Below are 21,475 nucleotides of genomic sequence, written 5' to 3'. Positions count from 1 at the left end.
AACGCTTGTAACAGTTTTTTTTCCCCTCTCTCTTCATTTTTTAAATGGGATGTCATGATCAACTTTAGTAAATTAATAACCAAAGATCTCTGAGTTGTTTGTGTCTCAGTTGTGAGTGTTAAGATATTGTTATAGCATACCGTGCATTCGAAAGTATTCAGACCCCTTGACTTTTTCTACATTTTGGTACGTTACCGCCTTATTCTAAAATTGATTAAATCGTTTTTTCCCTTTCATCAATCTACACACAATACCCCATAATGACAAACAGGTTTTTAAAGATTTTGACCAAATGTATAAAAAAAAACGGAATACATTTACGTAAGTATTCAGACCCTTTACTCAGTACTTTGTTGAAGCACCTTTGGCAGGGATTATAGCCTTGAGTCTTCTTGGGTTTGACGCTACAAGCTTGGCACACCTGTATTTGGGGAGTTGCTCCCATTCTTCTCTGCAGATCCTCTCAAACTCTCAGGTTGAATGGGGAGCGTCGTTGCACAGCTATTTTCAGGTCTCTCCAGAGATTTTAGATCGGGTTCAAGTCCGGGCTCTGGCTGGGCCACTCAAGGACATTTAGATACTTGTCCCGAAGACATTCCTGCTTTGTCTTGGCTGTGTGCTTAGGGTCGTTATCTGGTTGGAAGGTGAACCTTCGCCTCCTGTCTGAGGTCCTGAGCGCTCTGGTGCAGGTTTTCCTCAAGGATCGCTCTGTACTTTGCTCTGCTCATCTTTCCCTCGATCCTGACTAGTCTCCCAGTCCCTGCGGTTGAAAAACATCCCCACAGCATGAGGCTGCCACCACCATGCTTCACCGTAGGGCTGGTGCCAGGTCTCCTCCAGAGGTGACGCTTGGTATTCAGGCTAAAGAATCTTGTTTCTCATGGTCTGATAGTCCTTTAGGTGCCTTTTGGCAAATTCCAAGCAGGCTGTCATGTGCCTTTTACTGAGGAGTGGCTTCTGTCTGACCACTCCACCATAAAACCCTGATTGGTTGAGTGCTGCAGAGATGGTTGTCCTTCTGGAAGGTTCTCCCATCTCCACAGAGGAACTCTAGAGCTCTGTCAGAGTGACCATCAGGTTCTTGGTCACCACCTTGACTAAGGCCCTTCTCCCCCGATGGCTCAGTTTGGCCAGGCGGCCAGCTGTAGGAAGAGTCTTTGTCGTTCCAAACTTCTTAAATTTAAGAATGATGGAGGCCACTGTGTTCTTGGGGACCTTCAATGCTTAAAACATTTTTTGGTACCCTTTTCCAGAACTGTGCCTCGACACAATCCTGTCTCGGAGCTCTACGGACAATTCCTTTGACCTAATGGCTTGGTTTTTGCTCTGACATTCACTGTCAACTGTGGGACCTTATATAGACAGGTGTGTGCCTTTCCAAATCATGTCAATCAATTGAATTTACCACAGGTGGACTCCAATCAAGTTGTAGAAACATCTCAAGGATGATCAATGGAAACAGGATGCACCTGAGCTCAATGTCGAGTCTCATACCAAAGGGTCTGAATACCTATGTAAGTAAGGTATTTCAGTTTTTTTTTAAATAAATGTGTGCAAAAAATTCTGAAACCTGTTTTCACTTTGTCATTACAGGATATTGTGTGTAGATTGATGAGGGAAAAAATATTTAATACATTTTAGAACAAGGCTGTAACGTAACAGAATGTGGAAAAAGTGAAGGGGTCTGAATACTTTCCAAATGCACTGTATGTTTGCTCAGTTTCTTTGTTATGTTCTAACCTCATTTACACTTGAAGTAAATGCTTTCAAGGAGAGAGAGAGAGAGAGAGAGAGAGAGAGAGAGATAAAAGGGAGAGGAAAATAGGACGGTGGAGAAGGAGGAGTTGTGGGCCTCCTAGCAGAGGCACCATGACAGCCTTCTCCCCTTCATCTCTCCTTGAGAAAGCATTTACTTCAAGTAGAACTGGAGGTAGGACAAGGTGACCCACCACTGGCCACCACACACAAACGTTTTATTATTCTTGTGGGGACCAAACAATTGATTCCCATTCAAAATCATAGTTTCCCTAACCTAACCCTTAAACTAACCCTAAGCCTTAAATAGCATTTTTCCTTGTGAGAACTGGCAAAATATCCCCACTTGTCAGAACTGTACTTGTTTAAAACCACACAGTCTTGTATAACTGACCTTGTTGGGACAAACAATTCAGTCCCATTCAAAATTCTATTTTCCCTAACCCTAACCCAAAAACCCAACCCTAGAAATAGCATTTGACCTTGTGGGGACTAACAAAATGTCCCCAGTTGGTCAGATTTTTGTTTGTTTACTATTCTTGTGGGGACTTCTGGTCCCCACAGTATAGTTATAAACGTCCACATGCACACACCTTATTCTGTCTGCAGGCTGTAATAACCAACAGAGTGGAACTCTGTTGCTGAATTACAAATCTTGAACCTCCTTCTCTCCCTCACCTTCAGTAGTATCTGACCTAGAGCATAACATAGCCTTAGCTAAGCTACATAGTAAGGGGGAGTGGGTTTGGTTCAGACTTCATTGGTCAGGGTCGCATGGCGGAGGGTAAGCCGTACCGGTATGGTCTGATCGCGGCGGGGATGTGTGTGTTGTTAGTCGGTCTGTTCGTTATGACTCAGGAGCGACCTCACATCTACGCAACACTCTGCTCTCTGGGGATCATCATGGTCACCCTTGGCACCGCGTGGAGCCTCTGCCAGTGCTACCCTAAGGTAAGGACAGGTGTGTGTGTATGTTCAAGTTTAAACTTACCTCAGGGAGCCAGCCAACGCAAGTCTTCAGGTCCCAGGTAAGGTTATCAATCAAGCAATCACGAACCACCTTACATCTGTGTATGAAAGAGATAAAGTATTAATGTGTGTGTTGAACAGGATGGTGGTTTGGACAACTGTGATTTATACTGAACAAAACTATGAACGTAACATGTAAAGTGTTGGTACCATGTTCATGAGCTGAAAGAAAAGATCCCAGAAATGTTCCATATGCATGTTTACATCCCTGTTAGTGATTATTTATCCTTTTCTAGATCATCCCTCCCCCTAACAGGTGTGGCATATCAAGAAGATGATTAAACAGTATGATCATGGTGACAATAAAAGGACTCTCTAAAATGTGCAGTTTTGTCACACACACAGACATCTCAAGTTTTGAGGGAGTGTACAATTGGCATGCTGACTGCGGAAATGTTCAATAGAGCTGTTGCCAGCGAATTTAATGTTCATTTCTCTACCATAAGCCGCCTCCAACGTCATTTTAGAGGATTTGGCAGTACATCCAACCGGCCGTACAACCGCAGACCATGTGTAACCACGCCAGCCCAGGACCTCCACATCCGGCTTCTTCACCTGCAGGATCATCTGAGAAGAGTGCTAAGGAGTATTTCTGTCTTTGATAAAGCCCTTTTGTGGGGGGAAAAATCATTCTGATTGGCTGGGCCTGGATCCCCAGTGGGATGGCCTACTCCCACCCATGGCTGCGCCCCTGCCAGTCATGTGAAATCCATAGATTAGGGCCTAATTCATTTATTTCAATTGACTGATTTCCTTCTCCAAACTAACTCAGTAAAATCTTTGAAATTGTAGCATGTTACATTTATTTTTTTGTTCAGTATAGTAGTCTCCCAGAGCCATAATAAACACAGAATGAGCATGTGCATGGAATAAACAAACATGGTCATTAAATCTGTGTTTCTGTGTGTCAGGTGGTGATGATCTCTCAGAGCCTGGAGGAGAGGGGAGCCAAGGACAGCATGGATGCTGATGCAGGGGAGAAAAACATCAGGTGCTGTATACACACACTCCAGTAATATACTATAATATATATGTAGTATTACTAGGAAGTAATGTGATCATGAATGTATATTTGTGATTGAGCATTGAGATACAAGACTGACGTATCTCCCCCTTCTCTCTCTCTCTCTCTCAGAGTTACACTGGCTGGTTTCCATGATAACAAGGTCAGCCCTGCCCTGTCTGTCCCTCTGGTCCTCCAGCTCCACTCTTCCCACAGCTGTCCCATACTACACCTGGCTTGACCTGAAATAAACATCTTTTATGGATTTTATATTTTACTGTGATCACTCCTGTTTCACAGACACACAAAGAACAAGACAAGGTTTACGAAACAGTTGGGCATTCCAGTTTATTTTATATCAAATTTCCCCATAATCAAACTGATGTACAAATGAAAACTGGGTTTCAACATGAATGGTCCTGCCTCGGACTGGCCTTCAGCAGGAGTGACGCTCAAAGCAGAATGAGACAGAATAAAAACCTGGATCCATGTCATTCCGTAATTCCATCCCTCCCTCCCCCCCTTAACCCCCCCACTACACACCACAGATACAAATAAATTATTGATTGGTTGGTACTGTTCTGAGAAGTACTACAGATGCTGTTGAGGGTCAAACTGAGCAGTAGGCTCTGAGTGAGGAGTGCTGTGTCACTGGCACACCAGACCTAGAACACACCTGAAAGCTCTGACACAGCCTTCTAAGAGCAGGACTAGGGCCGGTCAGTCTGCTGGTCAATACGCAGCATGGTAACATACACACAGTTCATTATAGAAAGTCATCTGTTGCCAGGTAGGGGATTGGTGTGAGATGGACAAGGGTGAGAAGTGTGAGGGGGAGGAGGGATGCTTAAAAATGGCACCGACAGAGGGATGCCTCGCTTCGAGCTCTTAGGAAACTTTGTATTTCACTACACCCACAAAAACATCTGCTAAACACGTGTATGTGACCAATAAAATTTGATTTCAGAGAGGTGAGGGGAGTTGGGAGATGAAGGCACTAGAATTCTCCCAGGAGTTGGGTTAGGTCAAGAGGTTAGCGGTCAGAGGTCCAGGTGGGGTGGGGTTTGGTATCAGAGCTTAGGGGTCAGAGGTTATGCCCCTCTGTGTTCAAAGGCAAACCTGAACAGACAAAGATAAAAAGGCAAAAAAAGAAAAACCCAGCGCCAAATAATAATGATAAAGCACAGAGAGTATGGTGTGTGTGTGTGTGTATATATATATATATATAAATAAAAAAGAGGGGAAGACAGTGTGTGTATTTCATTGGCACCCAAAGTAAAACTTGCTCCTGATCTCTCCTCTGGGTGGCACGATGACCTTCTCTCTGGTGTGTGTGTGTGTGTCACAGGGCAGTGGTGGTGGCGGCATAAGGCATGAGTACAGTGACGTCAGAAGAAACCAAAAACAAAGAAATTAAAATACCTAAAATCCAGCGCTGTGGTTCGCTGTAGGGGAAGGGAGAGCGCTGAATGGTTGGTTGGCTTGGTTCCATTCGTGTTCTAGAATCCTCTGTAGACTGCGTCATCCTAGATACCACTGTGGTTACCGGAGCAACAGACATAGCCATAGGAGCCCGTGTTCTCTACGATGGCATCGGCTATGTGTACTGTGTGTGTGTGTGTGTGTGTGTGTGTGTGTGTGTGTGTAAGAAGCTGAAAACTCAGTTTGATGTGATAAGAAGTGCTAACACCAAAAGAAAGACAGGTGCGTGTGATGGTGTGTGTGTTGAGGATGGTTAAGCTGCTCTAGCGGACCTGATCACTGTTGCTCTACTCCACTATAGACTGGGGTGGACTATAAAGTGCATACTTAAAAACCCTGGTTAAACATATGTGTGTGCATGTGTGCGTGTGTGTTCTTCCAGAGCAGGTCATACAGCGGGCTCACACATACACACCTCTACAGAGTGGAGCACAGGAGACTTTAAAATAGTATCTTACATTTCAAATTACAGCTATCGAACAGATCTTTACAATAACGAATATGGTCTGTTTAGTTACATTGGCAAATATGAGCAACAACTTACAAAACAAACCCATCCCTTCCTTGTGAGACAATAGTGGCTACACCTGAAATGACACCCTTTTGCCTATACAGTTCAGTACCACTAGCTGTCACTGAACCTTTGGCCTATACAGTTCAGTACCACTAGCTGTCACTGAACCTTTGGCTTATACAGTTCAGTACCACTAGCTGTCACTGAACCTTTGGCCAAAAGTAGTGAACTACAAAGGCAAAGGGGTGACATTTCTGACTCAGCCAGTAAAATAATAAACTGCACTGTAACCCATTAGTCTGGTCTCAAAACTCTCCTCCAGCTCCGATTCAATTAGTCTGGTCTCGAAACTCTCCTCCAGCTCTGATTCCATTAGTCTGGTCTCAAAACTCTCCTCCAGCTCTGATTCCATTAGTCTGGTCTCGAAACTCTCCTCCAGCTCTGATTCCATTAGTCTGGTCTCAAAACTCTCCTCCAGCTCTGATTCCATTAATCTGGTCTCAAAACTCTCCTCCAGCTCTGATTCCATTAATCTGGTCTGTAAACTCTCCTCCAGCTCTGATTCCATTAATCTGGTCTGTAAACTCTCCTCCAGCTCTGATTCCATTAATCTGGTCTGTAAACTCTCCTCCAGCTCTGATTCCATTAGTCTGGTCTGTAAACTCTCCTCCAGCTCTGATTCCATTAGTCTGGCCGGAAGTCACTCAAGATATTTCACGCATCCTTTGTCGCTCCGCCGACCAGGCTGTAGCGGGCCTCTCCCTCAAAACTCTGGCCAATCAGAGGTGAAAAGCAGTCTTTTGATTGGCTGTCTGGAGCCTTCTCTCCATTGGAGGGATTGTGTCTGGTAGGAGGAGCTAAGGGTCGACATCCTCCAGATCACTCTTTGAATCACCGAGCATCATGGGAGACTCGGAACCCTGAGATATAGAAAGAGGGGAGAGAGAGATTACAGGAGACGTGACATCTCAGAGTAAGAGATCTTTATGAAACCGATTCATACAAAACTCTCCAGCCAAGATTTTGAGCTCAACCCAGTCCTGAGAAGTGACAAGTCTCTATTCTAGGCCCGCTACTGAGCTCTTCATACTTGCTACCTCTCTGTGAAGCTGTACCTGTCGGAGGCTGCGGTCTGCGTTCTCGTTGGCTGGGCTGCCGTCAGAGCCGTTGCTGCTGCCAGATGGCTCCTTCTCGTTGAGCAGTGCTGTGGCGTAGGCCAGCGTGTCCTGGGCTGAGATGGTGCGCTGGAACGTTTTGGCTGTAGACGTCTCATTGGACACGTTGCTCTGAGGAGTCCAGTAGTGTTCTGACATCTGACAGAAACACACACTGTTACACTAACCCATACTCTACACACACAAACATCTGAAATTGTGTGCTTGATGCTTGCCTTTTTCTGCAACCACTGCACTGCCCAGCTCCAGTGACCAGACAGATCTTTAAAATAGTCCTTAGCAGGAGCACACCTGGAGAAAGAGACAGACAAACACTTGATGTGAAATCAGGAAGTATGAAATTAGAGGTTTTAACTGAACTGAAATTTCTTTGTTACTTTCATGTACTTGCTGCAACGTTCAAATCTACTTCCATTCAATATTTTCAGCCCGAGACAAAAGGGTGGCGACATGAACATATTTCCTGGTCTCTGGAGGAACTCACTTCTGTGCCAGGGTAACCAGGAACTTGACACACTGGTAGCAGCGGCTGCTGTCCACGTTGTTACTCTGGTGCATCAATGCTGCAAACAAGAGAAGAGTATCACACACACTTACGCTCTCCACACGCCTTACAAATACACACGCCCTGCACACGCCTTACAAATACACACGCCCTGCACACACTTCCAGTGGAAGGTAGCCTACCTAGCAGGCCTTTCTCTGACTCAAAGGCGTACTTCAGTCTCTGGGTCTGGAGAGCGTCCTCTACCACCTGAGAACACACGTTACACCGTGTGTATTACACCGCGTCGTCGGGGCATGGATTCCCCATCCCAAACAAATTATTTTCTGTTAAATCGCTCAACCCTAATGCACAGACAGGTTTGATTGACAGCGGTCACTCACCAGCAGCTCTTGCAGCAGCTGGAACACGTTCTTCAACTCATGGGGTGGAGCGGTCTCCAACTGGGTCTATATACATAAATGTACACACACACACACACACACAGATCAGAATAGTAATGATGTGTTTTGTGCTGGGATTTGGAGTCATCTGTGGAAATGGATTTGTTCACAACTGGTAGTTCTTACCTTGAGCAGCTGTAGTACTCCGAGGGAGAAGGGTTCGTTACAGAAGGAGCAGTACATCACCATCTCTATCAGCACAGTCAGAGGGCCGGACAACTCCCGCATCGCAAACATCACCTACAGCCACACAAAATATATAACTGCCTCTTCCATATACACTGAACTAAAATATTACAATTTCAACGATTTTACTGGGTTACAGTTCATATAAAGGAAATAAGTCAATTGAAATAAATTCATTAGGCACTAATCTATGGATTTCACATGACTGGGCAAGGGCGCAGCTAGGGATGGGCCTGGGAGGGCACCCACTGGGGAGCCGGTCCAAGCCAATCAGAATGAGTTTTCCCCCACAATAGGGCTTTATTACAGACAGAAATACTCCTCAGTGTGCGTGTGTGTGAGACCGTGTGTATGTTACCTCTAGCAGGTAAGGCTGTCCCTCGGGGCTGAAGAGCGAGGCCATGATGTCAGCGTCGAGGGGGAGGAGGCGGGAGGAGGCAGGGATACTGCTCACAATCAGCTTACACACACCTTGATCTGAGAAACACACACAATCACATCAGGTTACACACATCAGCGTATTATGGAACCATCCTAACTGCGGTAAGGCGAGTGTGTTACCATGTGTGTGCTGTGTGTTGAGGTCTGAGTAGAGAGTCATCAGGGCCAGAGTGGAGTGGAGGTGCAGGAACTCTCTGGCCTGGGCTGGACTCCACCTGCGATTCTAGAGTGGGAGAAGGAATCACAGGAACAGGGAGCGAGGGACAGAGAGAGAGAGTGGGAAAAAAGGTCATTCACTTCCAGAACCATCAACATCCTGTCATATGCATTTCTCTGCAGCGGAGTAAGAATTGAGTGTGTGTGCTGTGAGTACCTGGTTGTTCTGTCTGTTGGGTCCGAGGAGAAAGATGAGCATCCTGCGATACGCTGAGTGTTTCAACAACAAATGGCACGGACCAGAGCCTCTCTGAGCAAAGTTGCTGAAGAGGCTGAAGTATTGGTTGCAGTGTTTGACGTTCTCAGGAACGTCTTTGTCCAATAGGGAGAGGAGCGCGTCGGTCAGGCTGTCTAATCCAGTGTCAGCGAAGTGGAGCGCACTCTCTAAGGTCTTCTCCAAGATGGCTGCCACTACGACCCTCACCTCCCTCACCCCACACTCCAACAGACACACTCTGGAAGGGGGGAGGAGAGAAAAAGAAGAGGTGAGGGAGAGAAAGAGAAGATCAGTTAGATTGATGAGTAGAAATGTAAGATATAAGTAGTAGTACTACAGTGGTTCTGTGTAGAGTAGTAGTATTATAGTATTTAAAATAAATAAATGATTTCACCTTTATTTAACCAGGTAAGCTAGTTGAGAACAAGTTCTCATTTACAACTGCGACCTGGCCAAGATAAAGCAAAGCAGTGCAACACATGGATTAAACAAGCGTAGTCAATAACACAATAGAAAAAAAAGAAAGTCTATATACAGTGTGTGCAAATGGCGTGAGGAGGTAGGCAATAAATAGGCCATAGCAGCGAAGTAATTACAATTTAGCAGATTAACACTGGAGTGATAAATGAGGAGATGATGTGCAAGTAGAGATACTGGTGTGCAAAAGAGCAGAAAAGTAAATAAAAACAATATGGGGATGAGGTAGGTAGATTGGGTGGGCTATTTACAGATGGACTATTTACAGCTGCAGCGATCGGTTAGCTGCTCACATTGCTGATGTTTAAAGTTACTGAGGTAAATATAAGTCTCCAGCTTCAGTGATTTTTGCAATTAGTTCCAGTCACTGGCAGCAGAGAACTGGAAGAAAAGTCGGCCAAAGGAGGTGTTGGCTTTGGGGATGACCAGTGAGATATACCTGCTGGAGCGCGTGCTACGGATGGGTGTTGTTATAGTGACCAGTGAGCTGAGATAAGGCGGAGCTTTACCTAACATAGACTTATAGATGACCTGGAGCCAGTGGGACTGGCGACGAATATGTAGCGAGGGCCAGCCGACGAGAGCATACAGGTTGCAGTGGTGGGTGGTATAAGGGGCTTTGGTAACAAAACGGATGGCACTGTGATAGACTGCATCCAGTTTGCCGAGTAGAGTATTGGATGCTATTTTGTAGATGACATCACCGAAGTCGAGGATCGGTAGGATAATCAGTTTTACTAGGGTAAGTTTGGCGGCGCGAGTGAAGGAGGCTTTGATGCGAAATAGAAAGCCGATTCTAGATTTGATTTTGGATTGGAGATGTTTAATATGAGTCTGGAAGGAGAGTTTACAGTCTAGCCAGACACCTAGGTATTTGTAGTTGTAAACATATTCTAGGTCAGAACCGTCCAGGGTAGTGATGCTAGTCGGGCGGGCGGGTAGCGAACGGTTGAAAAGCATGCATTTGGTTTTACTAGCATTTAAGAGCAGTTGGAGGCCACGGAAGGAGTGTTGTATGGCATGGAAGCTCGTTTGGAGGTTAGTTAACACAGTGTCCAAAGAAGGGCCAGACGTATACAGAATGGCGTCGTCTGCGTAGAAGTGGATCAGGGAATCACCCGCAGCAAGAGTGACATCATTGATATATACAGAGAAAAGAGTCGGCCCGAGAATTGTACCCTGTGGTACCCCCATAGAGACTCCCAGAGGTCCGGACAACAGGCCCTCCGATTTGACACACTGAACTCTATCTGCGAGTTAGTTGGTGAACCAGGCGAGGCAGTCATTTGAGAAACCAAGGCTATTGAGTCTGCCGATAAGAATACGGTGATTGACAGAGTCGAAAGCCTTGGCCAGGTCGATGTAGACAGCTGCACAGTAATGTCTTTTATCGATGGCGGTTATGATATCGTTTAGTACCTTGAGCGTGGCTGAGGTGCACCCGTGACCAGCTCGGAAACCAGATTGCACAGCGGAGAAGGTACGGTGGGATTCGAAATGGTCAGTGATCTGTTTATTAACTTGGCTTTCGAAGACTTTAGAAAGGCAGGGCAGGACGGCTATAGGTCTATAACAGTTTGGGTCTAGAGTGTCACCCCCTTTGAAGAGGGGGATGACCGTGGCAGCTTTCCAATCTTTAGGAATCTCGGACGATACGAAAGAGAGGTTGAACAGACTGGTAATAGGGGTTGCAACAATTGCGCCGGATAGTTTTAGAAAGAGAGGGTCTGGATTGTCTAGCCCAGCTGATTTGTACGGGTTCAGGTTTTGCAGCTCTTTCAGAACATCTGCTATCTGGATTTGGGTGAAGGAGAAGCTGGGGAGGCTCGCGCAAGTAGCTGCGGGTGGGCGGAGCTGTTGGCCGGTGTTGGGGTAGCTAGGAGGAAAGCATGGCCAGCCATAGAGAAATGCTGGCAATTTACCATTAATTAACAAATATTTGTTTGGCATCTTCAGGTCTCTACACATACAAATTAAATCAAATGTTATTTGTCACATGCACCGAATACAACAGGTGTGGACCTTACATTGAAATGCTTACTTACAAGCCCTTAACCAACAACGCAGTTCAGAAAAATAAGTATTTTAGTAAATACTTTAACTGAAGTAAAAAATAAAAATAATTTAAATAATTAAAGAGCAACAATAGAATAACAGTAGCGAGGCTATATACACCGGTACAGAGTCAATGTGCGGGGGCACAGGTTAGTCAAATTAATTGAGGGCAATATGTACGTAGAGGTAATGTGACTATGTATAGACAATAAACAGAGTAGCAGCAGCGTAAAAATGGGGGGGCAATGGAAATAGTCCGGGTAGCAATTTGATTGTTTGTTCAGGAGTCTTATGGCTTGGGGGTAGAAACTTAAGAAGCCTCTTGGACCTGGACTTGGCGCTCCGGATACCGCTTGTCGTGCGGTAGCAGAGAAAACAGTCTATGACTAGATTAGCTGGAGTCTTTGACAATTTTTAGGGCCTTCCTCTGACACCACCTGGTATAGAGGTCCTGGATGGCAGGAAGCTTGGTCCCAGTGATGTACTGGGCCGTATGCACTACCCTCTGTAGTACCTTGCGGTCGGAGGCCGAGCAGTTGCCATACCAGGTGGTGACGCAATCAGTCAGGATGCTCTCGATGGTTCAGCTGTACAACCTTTTGAGGATCTGAGGACCCATGCTGAATCTTTTCAATATCCGGAGGGGCCATAATCATTGTTGTGCCCTCTTCACAACTGTCTTGTTGTGTTTGGACCATGATCGTTCGTTGGTGATGTGGACACCAAGGAACTTGGAAGCCCTCAACCTGCGCCACTACAGCCCTGTCGATTTAGAATGGGGGCGTGCTCTGCCCTTATTTTCCTGTAGTCCACGATCATCTCCTTTGTCCTGATCACGTTGAGGGAGATGTTATCCTGGCGTCTCTGACCACCTCCCTATAGGCTTTCTCATCGTTGTCAGGCCTACCACTGTTGTGTCGTCGGAAAACTTGGTGTTGGGAGTTGTGCTTGGTCATTCAGGCATGGGTGAAGGGACTGAGCACGCACCCCTGAGGGACCCCCATGTTGAGGATCAGCGAGGCAGATGTGTTGTTACCTACCCTTACCACCTGGCGATGTGCGCCTTTGGAACATCTACATTCAAAAAGTTGAATAAATCTATTTAATATACACCATCACAATAAATCCATTATTTATTTTAGTCTGGTCTAAAATAAACATTATGATATGAAGAAAATATATTCAGAAGAACAGAATAGGAATCGGCCTAATGTATGCTTTCTGGATATGCACCATGCCATAGGCTGTAGGCTAGTTCATTTTGCAGAAAATATATGCCTATAAGTCCCATTATTTTATATCCGATTTTTTTTGTTAGAATAATATAATTGAATATAATTAAATAAATAAAAAATCCCATTCCGGAGCAAGTGCGCATATGAAGTGGTTTCGTTGAGCATAAAAGTGATCATTTGAAACAGGTCTTATACTCTAGATTTAGTTTTGAATTATACAAACCTGTCTGTCTTCAGAATCAAAACATAAAATGGGCTTCATGATGCGACTATAGGCTATTGACTATTTGAAAGAGTTTGCATAAGCTCTAATATGCAAATGAAGGTTCTACATGCAACATTTTAAACACTTGGACTGAATCATCACCTTAGAAAGGGCTGTCCATGTCACTGCGTTTGGCATTGAAACATCCACAACGACCACATTCTCCACTCAGTTTCAACCTGTTGTTGAACTTCTTTCTTCAAATTGATCACAGTGAGGTAAATATTTTTTGCCTAATGGTGAGTTTTAAAAGCATGATACTGTTTTGATAAGTGTTTGATGTGATTTCTGATTTCATGTGCATTGATGTCAGAGTGGTTAGAGGAACAATAGAGCCCTGAGTAGCAGGCCATTATGACCTGACGGTCGTTAGGGAGCTGGGTACTACCAACATGTTCAAAGTGCATAAGAGGAGATTACCGTGACTCAATGGTCACATAACTCATGACTGCCGGTGTGACGGTAATACGGTCACCGCAACAGCTCTAAGTAGTAGAATAGTAGTATAATAGCAGTACTATAGTAGTACTGACTTGGTGATCTCTCGTCCCTCAGGTCCCACCAGGTACTGAGCCATCCAGTGACAGGCTTCACTGCTTTTAGACAGAAGCACCTCCACCGTAGTCATCCACTCCTCTGTGTCCACCCGCAGCTTCTTTTTGGTGTGGAGGTAGGTGTGGAACAGGAAGTGGACTGCTAGCTGGAGACTGACTCTGGCCATGGCCTGATAGGCTGGGTGCTTCAGCTTTGTCTGCAACACACACACACCTTATAAGAACAGTTTTAAAAGAGTCAGGCATAACTTTGAATTATGCAGACACGTCTCTGTTTATCTTACACACACACAAACACATACCGCGTTGACGGAGGCCAGTGACAGAGTGAAGTTGAAGTAGTCGCTGTTGTACACATCTCTGTTCTTCATAAACTTCAGGTTCTCATCTCTCACCATCTATAGAGATGTATAGACAGAGAGAGACACAGAGAGAGAGAGGGACACAGAGAGAGACACAGAGAGAGACAAACACAGAGAGAGAGAGAAACACAGAAATGGAGGGCGAAGGGGAGAGGAGTTTGTCTGTGTGCCACAAGACAGTGTTATACTGCACTGTTGGAGCTAGGAACAAAAGCATTTCGCTCCACCCAGAATAACATCCGCTAAATATGTGTATGTGACCAATAACATTTGATTAGCGAACTGGGCTAAAGCCTAGGCATTAACACAGGGTGCTTTTTTAAAGTCCTCAGGTCTCAGGCAAGGTGACTGATTACAAAATGTGGTCCACCGAACCAGTCCAGTGTAGTTACCTGGTAGATCCTTGCAGGCATCTTCTCCACAAACAGTCCTTTCTTCTCTCCCTTCCGTACGAGGCGGGTCAGGACAGAGAGACGGTCATTGTTGGCCCTGGCAGGGCGAGGGGACGACTGGGGACTGACGTCTGGGCTAGAGGGCGCCGAACTACATGGAAGAGAGAGGGTTACAGTGTGAGTTGTGTGTGTGTGTGCATGAGGTGTGTGTATGTAGGCTGTGTGTGTGAGACTCACAGCGTGAGGTCTTCTGCCTCTTGCCTCATGACGCTGACTCTGCTCTTCTTAGGGAGAACAGGAGAGTTCTGGTCACTGATCCTCTGGTAGAACAACATGTAGGCGTTCCAATACCGCCGCCGCACATCCGGGTAGGGGTTAGCTACACACAAACAAAGTGATGTTAGGTTGGATATTTTATAAGTTTGTCATTAATGTACAGAAGGAACTGAAAAAAAGTGGACCAAGGACACTACCCAGAGGGACCCTAAAAATGTTAGCGCTGTGAATGTTCCATTTACATCCACTATTTGGTCTACCTAAATAGGACTTACACTGATCGTAGACTTTAGGCCGGTACTCTCCTCCAAAGCACTCGTATTCCAGTGTCTCATCGTTCATGTCAAACTCCTCGACCACATTGTCATTAAACTTATACCACCTTCCTCTAGCACTTCCCCTACAGGAGAGGAGAGCAGAATGGTAAGGTGACTATTTATGATCAATGTAATTTCCTTGTCTTAAAAATATGATATTTGTTTATAACACTTAATTGTTAGTCTCTCACCGTCGGTCCTTTATGAAGGAGTAGTAATGTCCAGCGTGTGCCTGTCCGCTGTGGACTACGACTCCCACCAGCTCGTAGTTCTCAGAGATAGTGACCTTCTTCCTGGGTGAGCCACCTGCCTCCCCCCGGCCCTCTCCCCCCTCCGCCCCCCCATCCTGACGAGCCATGCCAGACACTGTGTAGGGCTCCATGTTCAGCACCCAGGGAAACCTGATCTGCTCGTCGTATTTGATGGAGCGTCCGCTCTCCCAGTCGAAGCCGAAACGCATCAGATGGATACAGAGAACACTGGGCAGGGACTTAATGCAGGTGCGCTTCACTGTGGTACGCTGGAGAGATACACACACCAAGTTAACGTACATGTACACTAACACTGGACATCGACTTAGTAAACATCCTGTTTACACACACATTCTCTTTATGCCTACATTAACACACACACACACACCTTCTCCTTGCACTTCTCGCAATAGTAGGCGTTGGTTCCTTCTAGCACCTCCCCCCTGACGAACTGGTCCAATGAGATCTCCAGACTCTGACACGAAGTCACACCCAGGTTCAGCGCCATAAACGTCTCCTCTCGCTCATATCTACGATCAGGGGTCAGAGGTTATAGTTAGGGGTTTAGAAGTGATGGCTGAGTGTGTGTGTGTGTGTGTGTGTGTGTGTGTGTGTGTGTGTGTGTGTGTGTGTGTGTGTGTGTGTGTGTGTGTGTGTGTGTGTGTGTACACGCATGTGTGAGCTCACCGGTGAGGACAGTCTTTGCAGATCTTCTGATCAGAGAAGATTCCCTGGAAAGTGTTCTTAAAGAACTGCTCACGGCCAATTTTCTAAAGAACAAAACGGACAACATCTCAATATGTCAATCATAAAAGGTGTGTGTCACATCATAGTACAAATATGTGTGATAAGTAGATGTGAATAGTGGAGTGTGTGAAACCTTAAGGTGCTCGTCCAACTGGTCCACCAGTGAAGTGAAGAACTCATAAGCATCCTGTTGCTCTCGTACATACAGCTCCTTATTCCACATCTTAAAGATCTACAGAAACAAAAACATGAGTTATTTTCAAAGGAAACACGGGTAGTTAGTTGAGTATGTACTGTGTAGTGTACTTGAATGAGTGTGTGTGCACGTCCGCGCATGTTCAGATACCTTCCAGAAGTTCTCAGGGACGTAGTACTGCAGCTTGCTCTCCATCAGGTGTCCGAACAGAGACTGGACCTGACAGAAAACACTCTCGTCTGGCTGCTCCGTGTCATCCTCTATAGACAGAAAGGCCTCAGCCAGGCCAGGCTGCATGTACAGCTGCTGGAAAACAGCATTCATATAGCAGGTGGCTCCACCGTTCTTTAACCCTACGAACCCCGACACAGAGCGACTGTCCACCGGCGGGAGGAACTGGGAGAGGGGCACGGAAGGAGGGAATAGGAGAAGAGAGTTAGACACTGAAGGTAGAAACATTACATACCTGTAAACGCTTCAGTCCTACACGCACACCAGGGGAGTAACGGCACACGTATTCATACAGAACCGTTCGGTACAGAGACCCCGTTTGTTCCGCACTGTGCACCCGAATGAATACATAAAAACACTAGGCCTATAGGCTGTGCCTACGCTGCATGGTAGGCCAATGTCTCCAGTAAATCTGAGCTGAAAAGATATTTCAGGCTATTCCGTTAACACAACTAGAGCCTATGGACACGTTGTAATCCAAATTCCAATCTTAATTGCCACATTTCAAACTGTCCTGGGGTCGATAAGCCAGGATTGGACGTTCCCACCACCATCGTTTAAATCTCCCGTTTGGGAACATTTCGGCTTCCCAGTAGAGTACACCGATGATGGACAACGCCTCAAATATGGTCGACACATTTACGCCGACATCACCCCAGTATACCGGAGACAGAAACGCAAAGAAAACAACACATCGCCTCCTCTGCATTCAAACAGCCCTTGGCAGCTGATTGTGACAGAGCCAAAGAACTTACAAGAGCGATAGGTAGGCTATTCTCTGTGGTTGAGAATAGTTTTTTTCTTGAAAGTACTCGAGCCAACGTTACGAAGTTCCCTCTCGCACCCATTTTAGCAAACAGGTAGTAGACTACCCACTCTATATAAGCAAGCCAAAGCTTTCCATGAATTGGCCAATGTACACTGTGTTGGGCTTACTTAACAGTTAATGCCTATCACATTACCCCGGAAGGAGATGTATTATGCTACAGACAAGCTCCCTTTATGAGTCACAAGTACCCATCTGGCACTGAAGGAGGCAGTGTCACGGTGCGTTCGTAACTAAGATGGAAGAGGGAATTTACCATATACGACTGAGGGAAAATATCCACTTGAACGGCCGTCAAACTCATAATTACTAGTGGGAAACTAGTACATCATCCTGAGAACCCACTTCACCCACATGCTGACCTCTGACGTCCCCAACTAAAGAAATGTACAACAGCATTTTCGGCAGTTAAATGCAACAAAACATTATTTATAAGAAAAAGCTATCTACTTATGTGGTTTTTGAACTCTATAATTTGTTTGCAAGCATGATAGCTGTTCTTTTAGTTTATGGTTGACGCAGTGTGTTGGCCATTAGCCAATCGGTGTTTCTCAAACAGAGTTCAAATCACATGAATGCATCCAACTGGTATTTACGACTTCATAACTGGTCAACTCCCACCTCCCACAAATGCAGCATCAGAGTGGAAACTTGAGGCCCAACATAACAATCCAGTCACAACAGACAACGTCAGGAACATTGTGAATGCTGAACATTGTGAAACGTGAGCGTAAAACGTACCAAACGGCGGGTTTGGTGAACCGTTACACCCATCTGTGTGTGGGTGTAACGCGCGCGCGCATGAGAGAAAAAATGTGTGTGAGACTCACGTCAAACTCCTTGCTGAGCGAGGGGTCTGACTGGTGGTGCATGGACAGCAGTTCTCTGGTGATGAGCTGTAGGTTGGCCACAGAGCTGTCTGCCAGCATCACCAGCACCTCGTAGGCTGCCAGTCTACTGCTGGCCGTACTGCACTTGGGGAAGAAGTCGTGGCTGGGGGGGGAGCTGGAGGCGGGGTTAGACGTGTTCAGGATGATGCGGGATGCTCGGAAGAGGAAGTCATCTAACAGCTGCTGGATCAGAGAGGGACCTGTGGAGAAAACACACACATGCTGTAAATGTGAACGTCTTGTATTAAGCGACTTTGAAATCCGAACTGCCTGGACTGTCTTGTAATGTTAGAAGACAGGAAATGATACTGAACAAAAATATAAAAATGCAACATGCAAAAATGTCTAAGATTATACAGTTACAATTCATATAAGGACATTAGTCAATAAAAAAAAAAAATAAGGCCCAAATCTATAGATTTCCTATGACTGGGAAAACAGATATGCATCTGTTGGTCACAGATACCTTGAAAAGAAAAGGTAGGGGTGTGGATCAGAAAACCAGTCAGTATCTGGTGTGACCATTTGCCTCATGCAGCCCGACACATCTCCTTCACATAGAGTTGATCAGGCTGTTGATTGTGGCCTGTGGAATGTTATCCCACTCCTCTTCAATGGCTGTGCAAAGTTGCTGGACATTGGCGGGAACTGGAAAAGACCGTTGTACACGTCGATCCAGAGTATCCCAAACATGGTGAATGGGTGACATGTGTGGTGAGTATGCAGGCCATGGAAGAACTGGGACATTTTTCTCGCTTCCAGGAACTGTGTATAGATCCTTGCGACATGGGGTTGTCCATTATCATGCTGAAACATGAGGTTATGGCGACCGATGACAGGCACGACAATGGGCCTCAGGATCTCGCCATTCAAATTGCCATCGATAAAATGCATTGTGTTTGTTTTACGTGGCTTATGTCTGCCCATACAATAACCGCACCGCCACCATGGGGCACTCTGTTCACAATGTTGACATCAGCAATCCACTCGCCAACACGACGCCATAAATGTGGGTCTGCGGTTGTGAGGCCGGTTGGACGTACTGCCAAATTCTCTAAAACAACGTTGGAGGTGGCTTATGGTAAAGAAATTAACATTAGACATTCATGCTAATTATACACTCCCTCAAAACTTGAGACATCTGTGACATTGTGCTGTGTGACACAAAACTGCCCACTTTAGAGTGGCCTTTAATTGTCCCTAGCACACCTGTGGAATGATCATCCAGTTTAATCAGCTTCTTGATATGCCACACCTCATGTGGATGGATTATCTTGACAAAGGAGAAATGCTCACTAACATGGAGATAAACACATTTGTGCACAAAATTTGAGAGAAATAAGCTTTTTGTGCGTAAGGAACATTTCTGGGATCATTTATTTAATCTTATGAACCACATGACCAACACTTTATATGTGGTTTATATTTTTGTTCAGTGTAACTTGCAATTGTGCTGTAGCGTCTCCCTACCACTGCAAAGCATTCGGGAAATGTAACCTAAAGGATCTGATCTATATGTGTGTATGTATGGCTTGCCTGTGTTCTGATGTGTGTGTGTGTGTGTGTGTGTGTACACACTGTGTTCTGATGGTGTATATGTACAGTGCATTGGGAAAGTATTCAGACCCCTTGACTTCTTCCACATTTTGATTTGGAAAGGCACAGACCTGTTTATATAAGGTCCCACAGTTGACAGTGCATGTCAACGCAAAAACCAAGCCATTAGGTCGAAGGAATTGTCCGTAGAGCTCCAAGACAGGATTGTGTCGAGGCACAGATCTAGGGAAGGGTACAAAAAAATGTCTGCAGCATTGAAGGTCGCCAAGAAGACAGTGGCAGTCCATCATTATTAAATGGAAGAAGTTTGGAACCACCAAGACTCTCCAACTGAGCAATCGGGGGAGAAGGGCCTGGGTCAGGGAGGTGACCAAGAACCCGATGGTCACTCTGACAGAGCTCCAGAGTTCATCTATGGAGATGGGAGAAACTTCCAGAAGGACAACCATGTCTGCAGCACTTCACCAATCAGGCCTTTATGGTAGAGTGGCCAGACGGAAGCTGCTCTTCAGTAAAAAAGGCACATGACCGCCCCGTTGGAGTTTGCCAAAAGGCACCTAAAGGACTATGACCATGAGAAACAAGATTCTCTCTGAAACCAAGATTGAACTCTTTGGCCTGAATGGCAAGCATCACGTCTGGAGGAAACCAAGCACCATCCCTACGGTGAAGCATGGTGGTGGTGGCAGCCTCATGCTGTGGGAATGCTTTCCAGCGGCACTGACTGGGAGATTAGTCAGGATCGAGGGAAAGATAAACGGAGCAAAGTACAGAGAGATCCTTGACAGATTGGGGCGAAGGTTCACCTTCCAACAGGACAACGACCCCAAGCACAAAGCCAAGACAACGCAGGAGCAGCTTCGGAACAAGTCTCTGAATGTCCTTGAGTGGCCCAGACAGATCCCGGACTTGAAGCCATCGAACATCTCTGGAGAGACCTGAAAATAGCTGTGCAGCGACGCTCCCCATCCAACCTGACAGAGATTGAGAGGATCTGCAGAGAATGGGAGAAACTCCCCAAATACAGGTGTGCCAAGCTTGTAGCTTCATACCCAAGAAGACTCAAGGCTGTAATCGCTGCCAATGGTGCTTCAACAAAGTGCTGAGTAAAGGGTCTGAATACCTATGTAAATGTTATGTTTTTTTGTTGTTTTTTTACACTTGCAGAAATTCATAAAAACTCTTTTTGCTTTGTCATTATGGGGTATTGTGTGTAGATTGATGAGGGGGAAAACTATTTAATACATTTTAGAATAAGGCTGTAACATAACAAAATGTGGAAAAAGTCAAGGGGTCTGAATACTTTCCGAAGACACGGTATATGAACGTGTGTATACTCACCCAGTTGTTCCTTCTCTGTGCCACAGAGTGACAGTAGTGTTTTGATGAGGCGGAGGTGTCCAGCCTGCAGGATGTTGTCAGCCTCGCTGGTCTCCATCTCAGAGCTCCAGCTGGGCTCAAAGTTATCCAACCAGCTGATCTCATCTTCCAACATGGCCACCGCACTCACTGACAACACCTCCATCTCCGAACCTGGAGTGGGACAGGAGCATTCATCATGTGTCAATGAGTGTTGGAAAAATGTTGGTGTGTGTGTGTGTGCATGCGTGTAAACTTACTGGTCAAGTCATCCAGTAGTTGACATCGCAGGTCAAAGTACTCTGTACACTGTGACAGCAACCTGGACAGACAAAACAATATATTACACTCAGATATAGACACAACAGACAGGACAAAATACACAGAACAAAACAGGCCGTGGCGCTATACATCCATGTACACTTACAACTAGCTACAGCTATATGACGCTGTACATCAGCTTTTAAGTGATATTTTCCAAGTTACATGCTGACTAGACCAGGCGCGCGCAGGCATCCG

General features: G+C 45.7%; 2 protein-coding genes across 4 annotated transcripts in view; one reads left to right on the top strand and one right to left on the bottom strand.

Moving 5' to 3' along the window:
• Positions 1-2,529: 2,529 nt before the first annotated feature.
• On the top strand, positions 2,530-4,028 carry bsnd (barttin CLCNK type accessory subunit beta). The gene is made up of 3 exons (XM_055921980.1): positions 2,530-2,706; positions 3,696-3,775; positions 3,920-4,028. Exons 1-3 carry the CDS (start codon positions 2,530-2,532, stop codon positions 4,026-4,028), a joined length of 366 nt encoding a protein of 121 aa, XP_055777955.1.
• Positions 4,029-4,109: 81 nt separating this feature from the next.
• The window catches only part of LOC129855357 (ubiquitin carboxyl-terminal hydrolase 24-like), a 48,094-nt gene continuing 30,728 nt past the window's right edge, over positions 4,110-21,475 (bottom strand). For all 3 annotated transcript variants that reach the window (XM_055922925.1, XM_055922926.1, XM_055922927.1), the window contains 23 exons: positions 21,217-21,278; positions 20,939-21,130; positions 17,981-18,240; positions 16,244-16,489; positions 16,031-16,129; positions 15,838-15,920; positions 15,539-15,680; positions 15,091-15,419; positions 14,858-14,982; positions 14,544-14,685; positions 14,307-14,457; positions 13,855-13,950; positions 13,532-13,749; positions 8,907-9,204; positions 8,654-8,756; positions 8,451-8,569; positions 8,033-8,146; positions 7,847-7,912; positions 7,646-7,712; positions 7,443-7,521; positions 7,174-7,249; positions 6,899-7,096; positions 4,110-6,703 (listed from right to left, as the gene is read on the bottom strand). In XM_055922925.1, coding sequence (XP_055778900.1) covers positions 6,641-6,703; positions 6,899-7,096; positions 7,174-7,249; positions 7,443-7,521; positions 7,646-7,712; positions 7,847-7,912; positions 8,033-8,146; positions 8,451-8,569; positions 8,654-8,756; positions 8,907-9,204; positions 13,532-13,749; positions 13,855-13,950; positions 14,307-14,457; positions 14,544-14,685; positions 14,858-14,982; positions 15,091-15,419; positions 15,539-15,680; positions 15,838-15,920; positions 16,031-16,129; positions 16,244-16,489; positions 17,981-18,240; positions 20,939-21,130; positions 21,217-21,278 — 3,328 coding nt within the window. In that variant the 3' untranslated portion in view covers positions 4,110-6,640. The remainder of the gene's footprint in view (positions 6,704-6,898; positions 7,097-7,173; positions 7,250-7,442; positions 7,522-7,645; positions 7,713-7,846; positions 7,913-8,032; positions 8,147-8,450; positions 8,570-8,653; positions 8,757-8,906; positions 9,205-13,531; positions 13,750-13,854; positions 13,951-14,306; positions 14,458-14,543; positions 14,686-14,857; positions 14,983-15,090; positions 15,420-15,538; positions 15,681-15,837; positions 15,921-16,030; positions 16,130-16,243; positions 16,490-17,980; positions 18,241-20,938; positions 21,131-21,216; positions 21,279-21,475) is intronic.

Source organism: Salvelinus fontinalis, chromosome 5 (genome assembly GCF_029448725.1).
Source record: "Salvelinus fontinalis isolate EN_2023a chromosome 5, ASM2944872v1, whole genome shotgun sequence".
In the NCBI taxonomy this organism is placed as follows: Eukaryota; Metazoa; Chordata; class Actinopteri; order Salmoniformes; family Salmonidae; genus Salvelinus; species Salvelinus fontinalis.
This window is presented reverse-complemented; position numbering and strand designations above follow the sequence as displayed.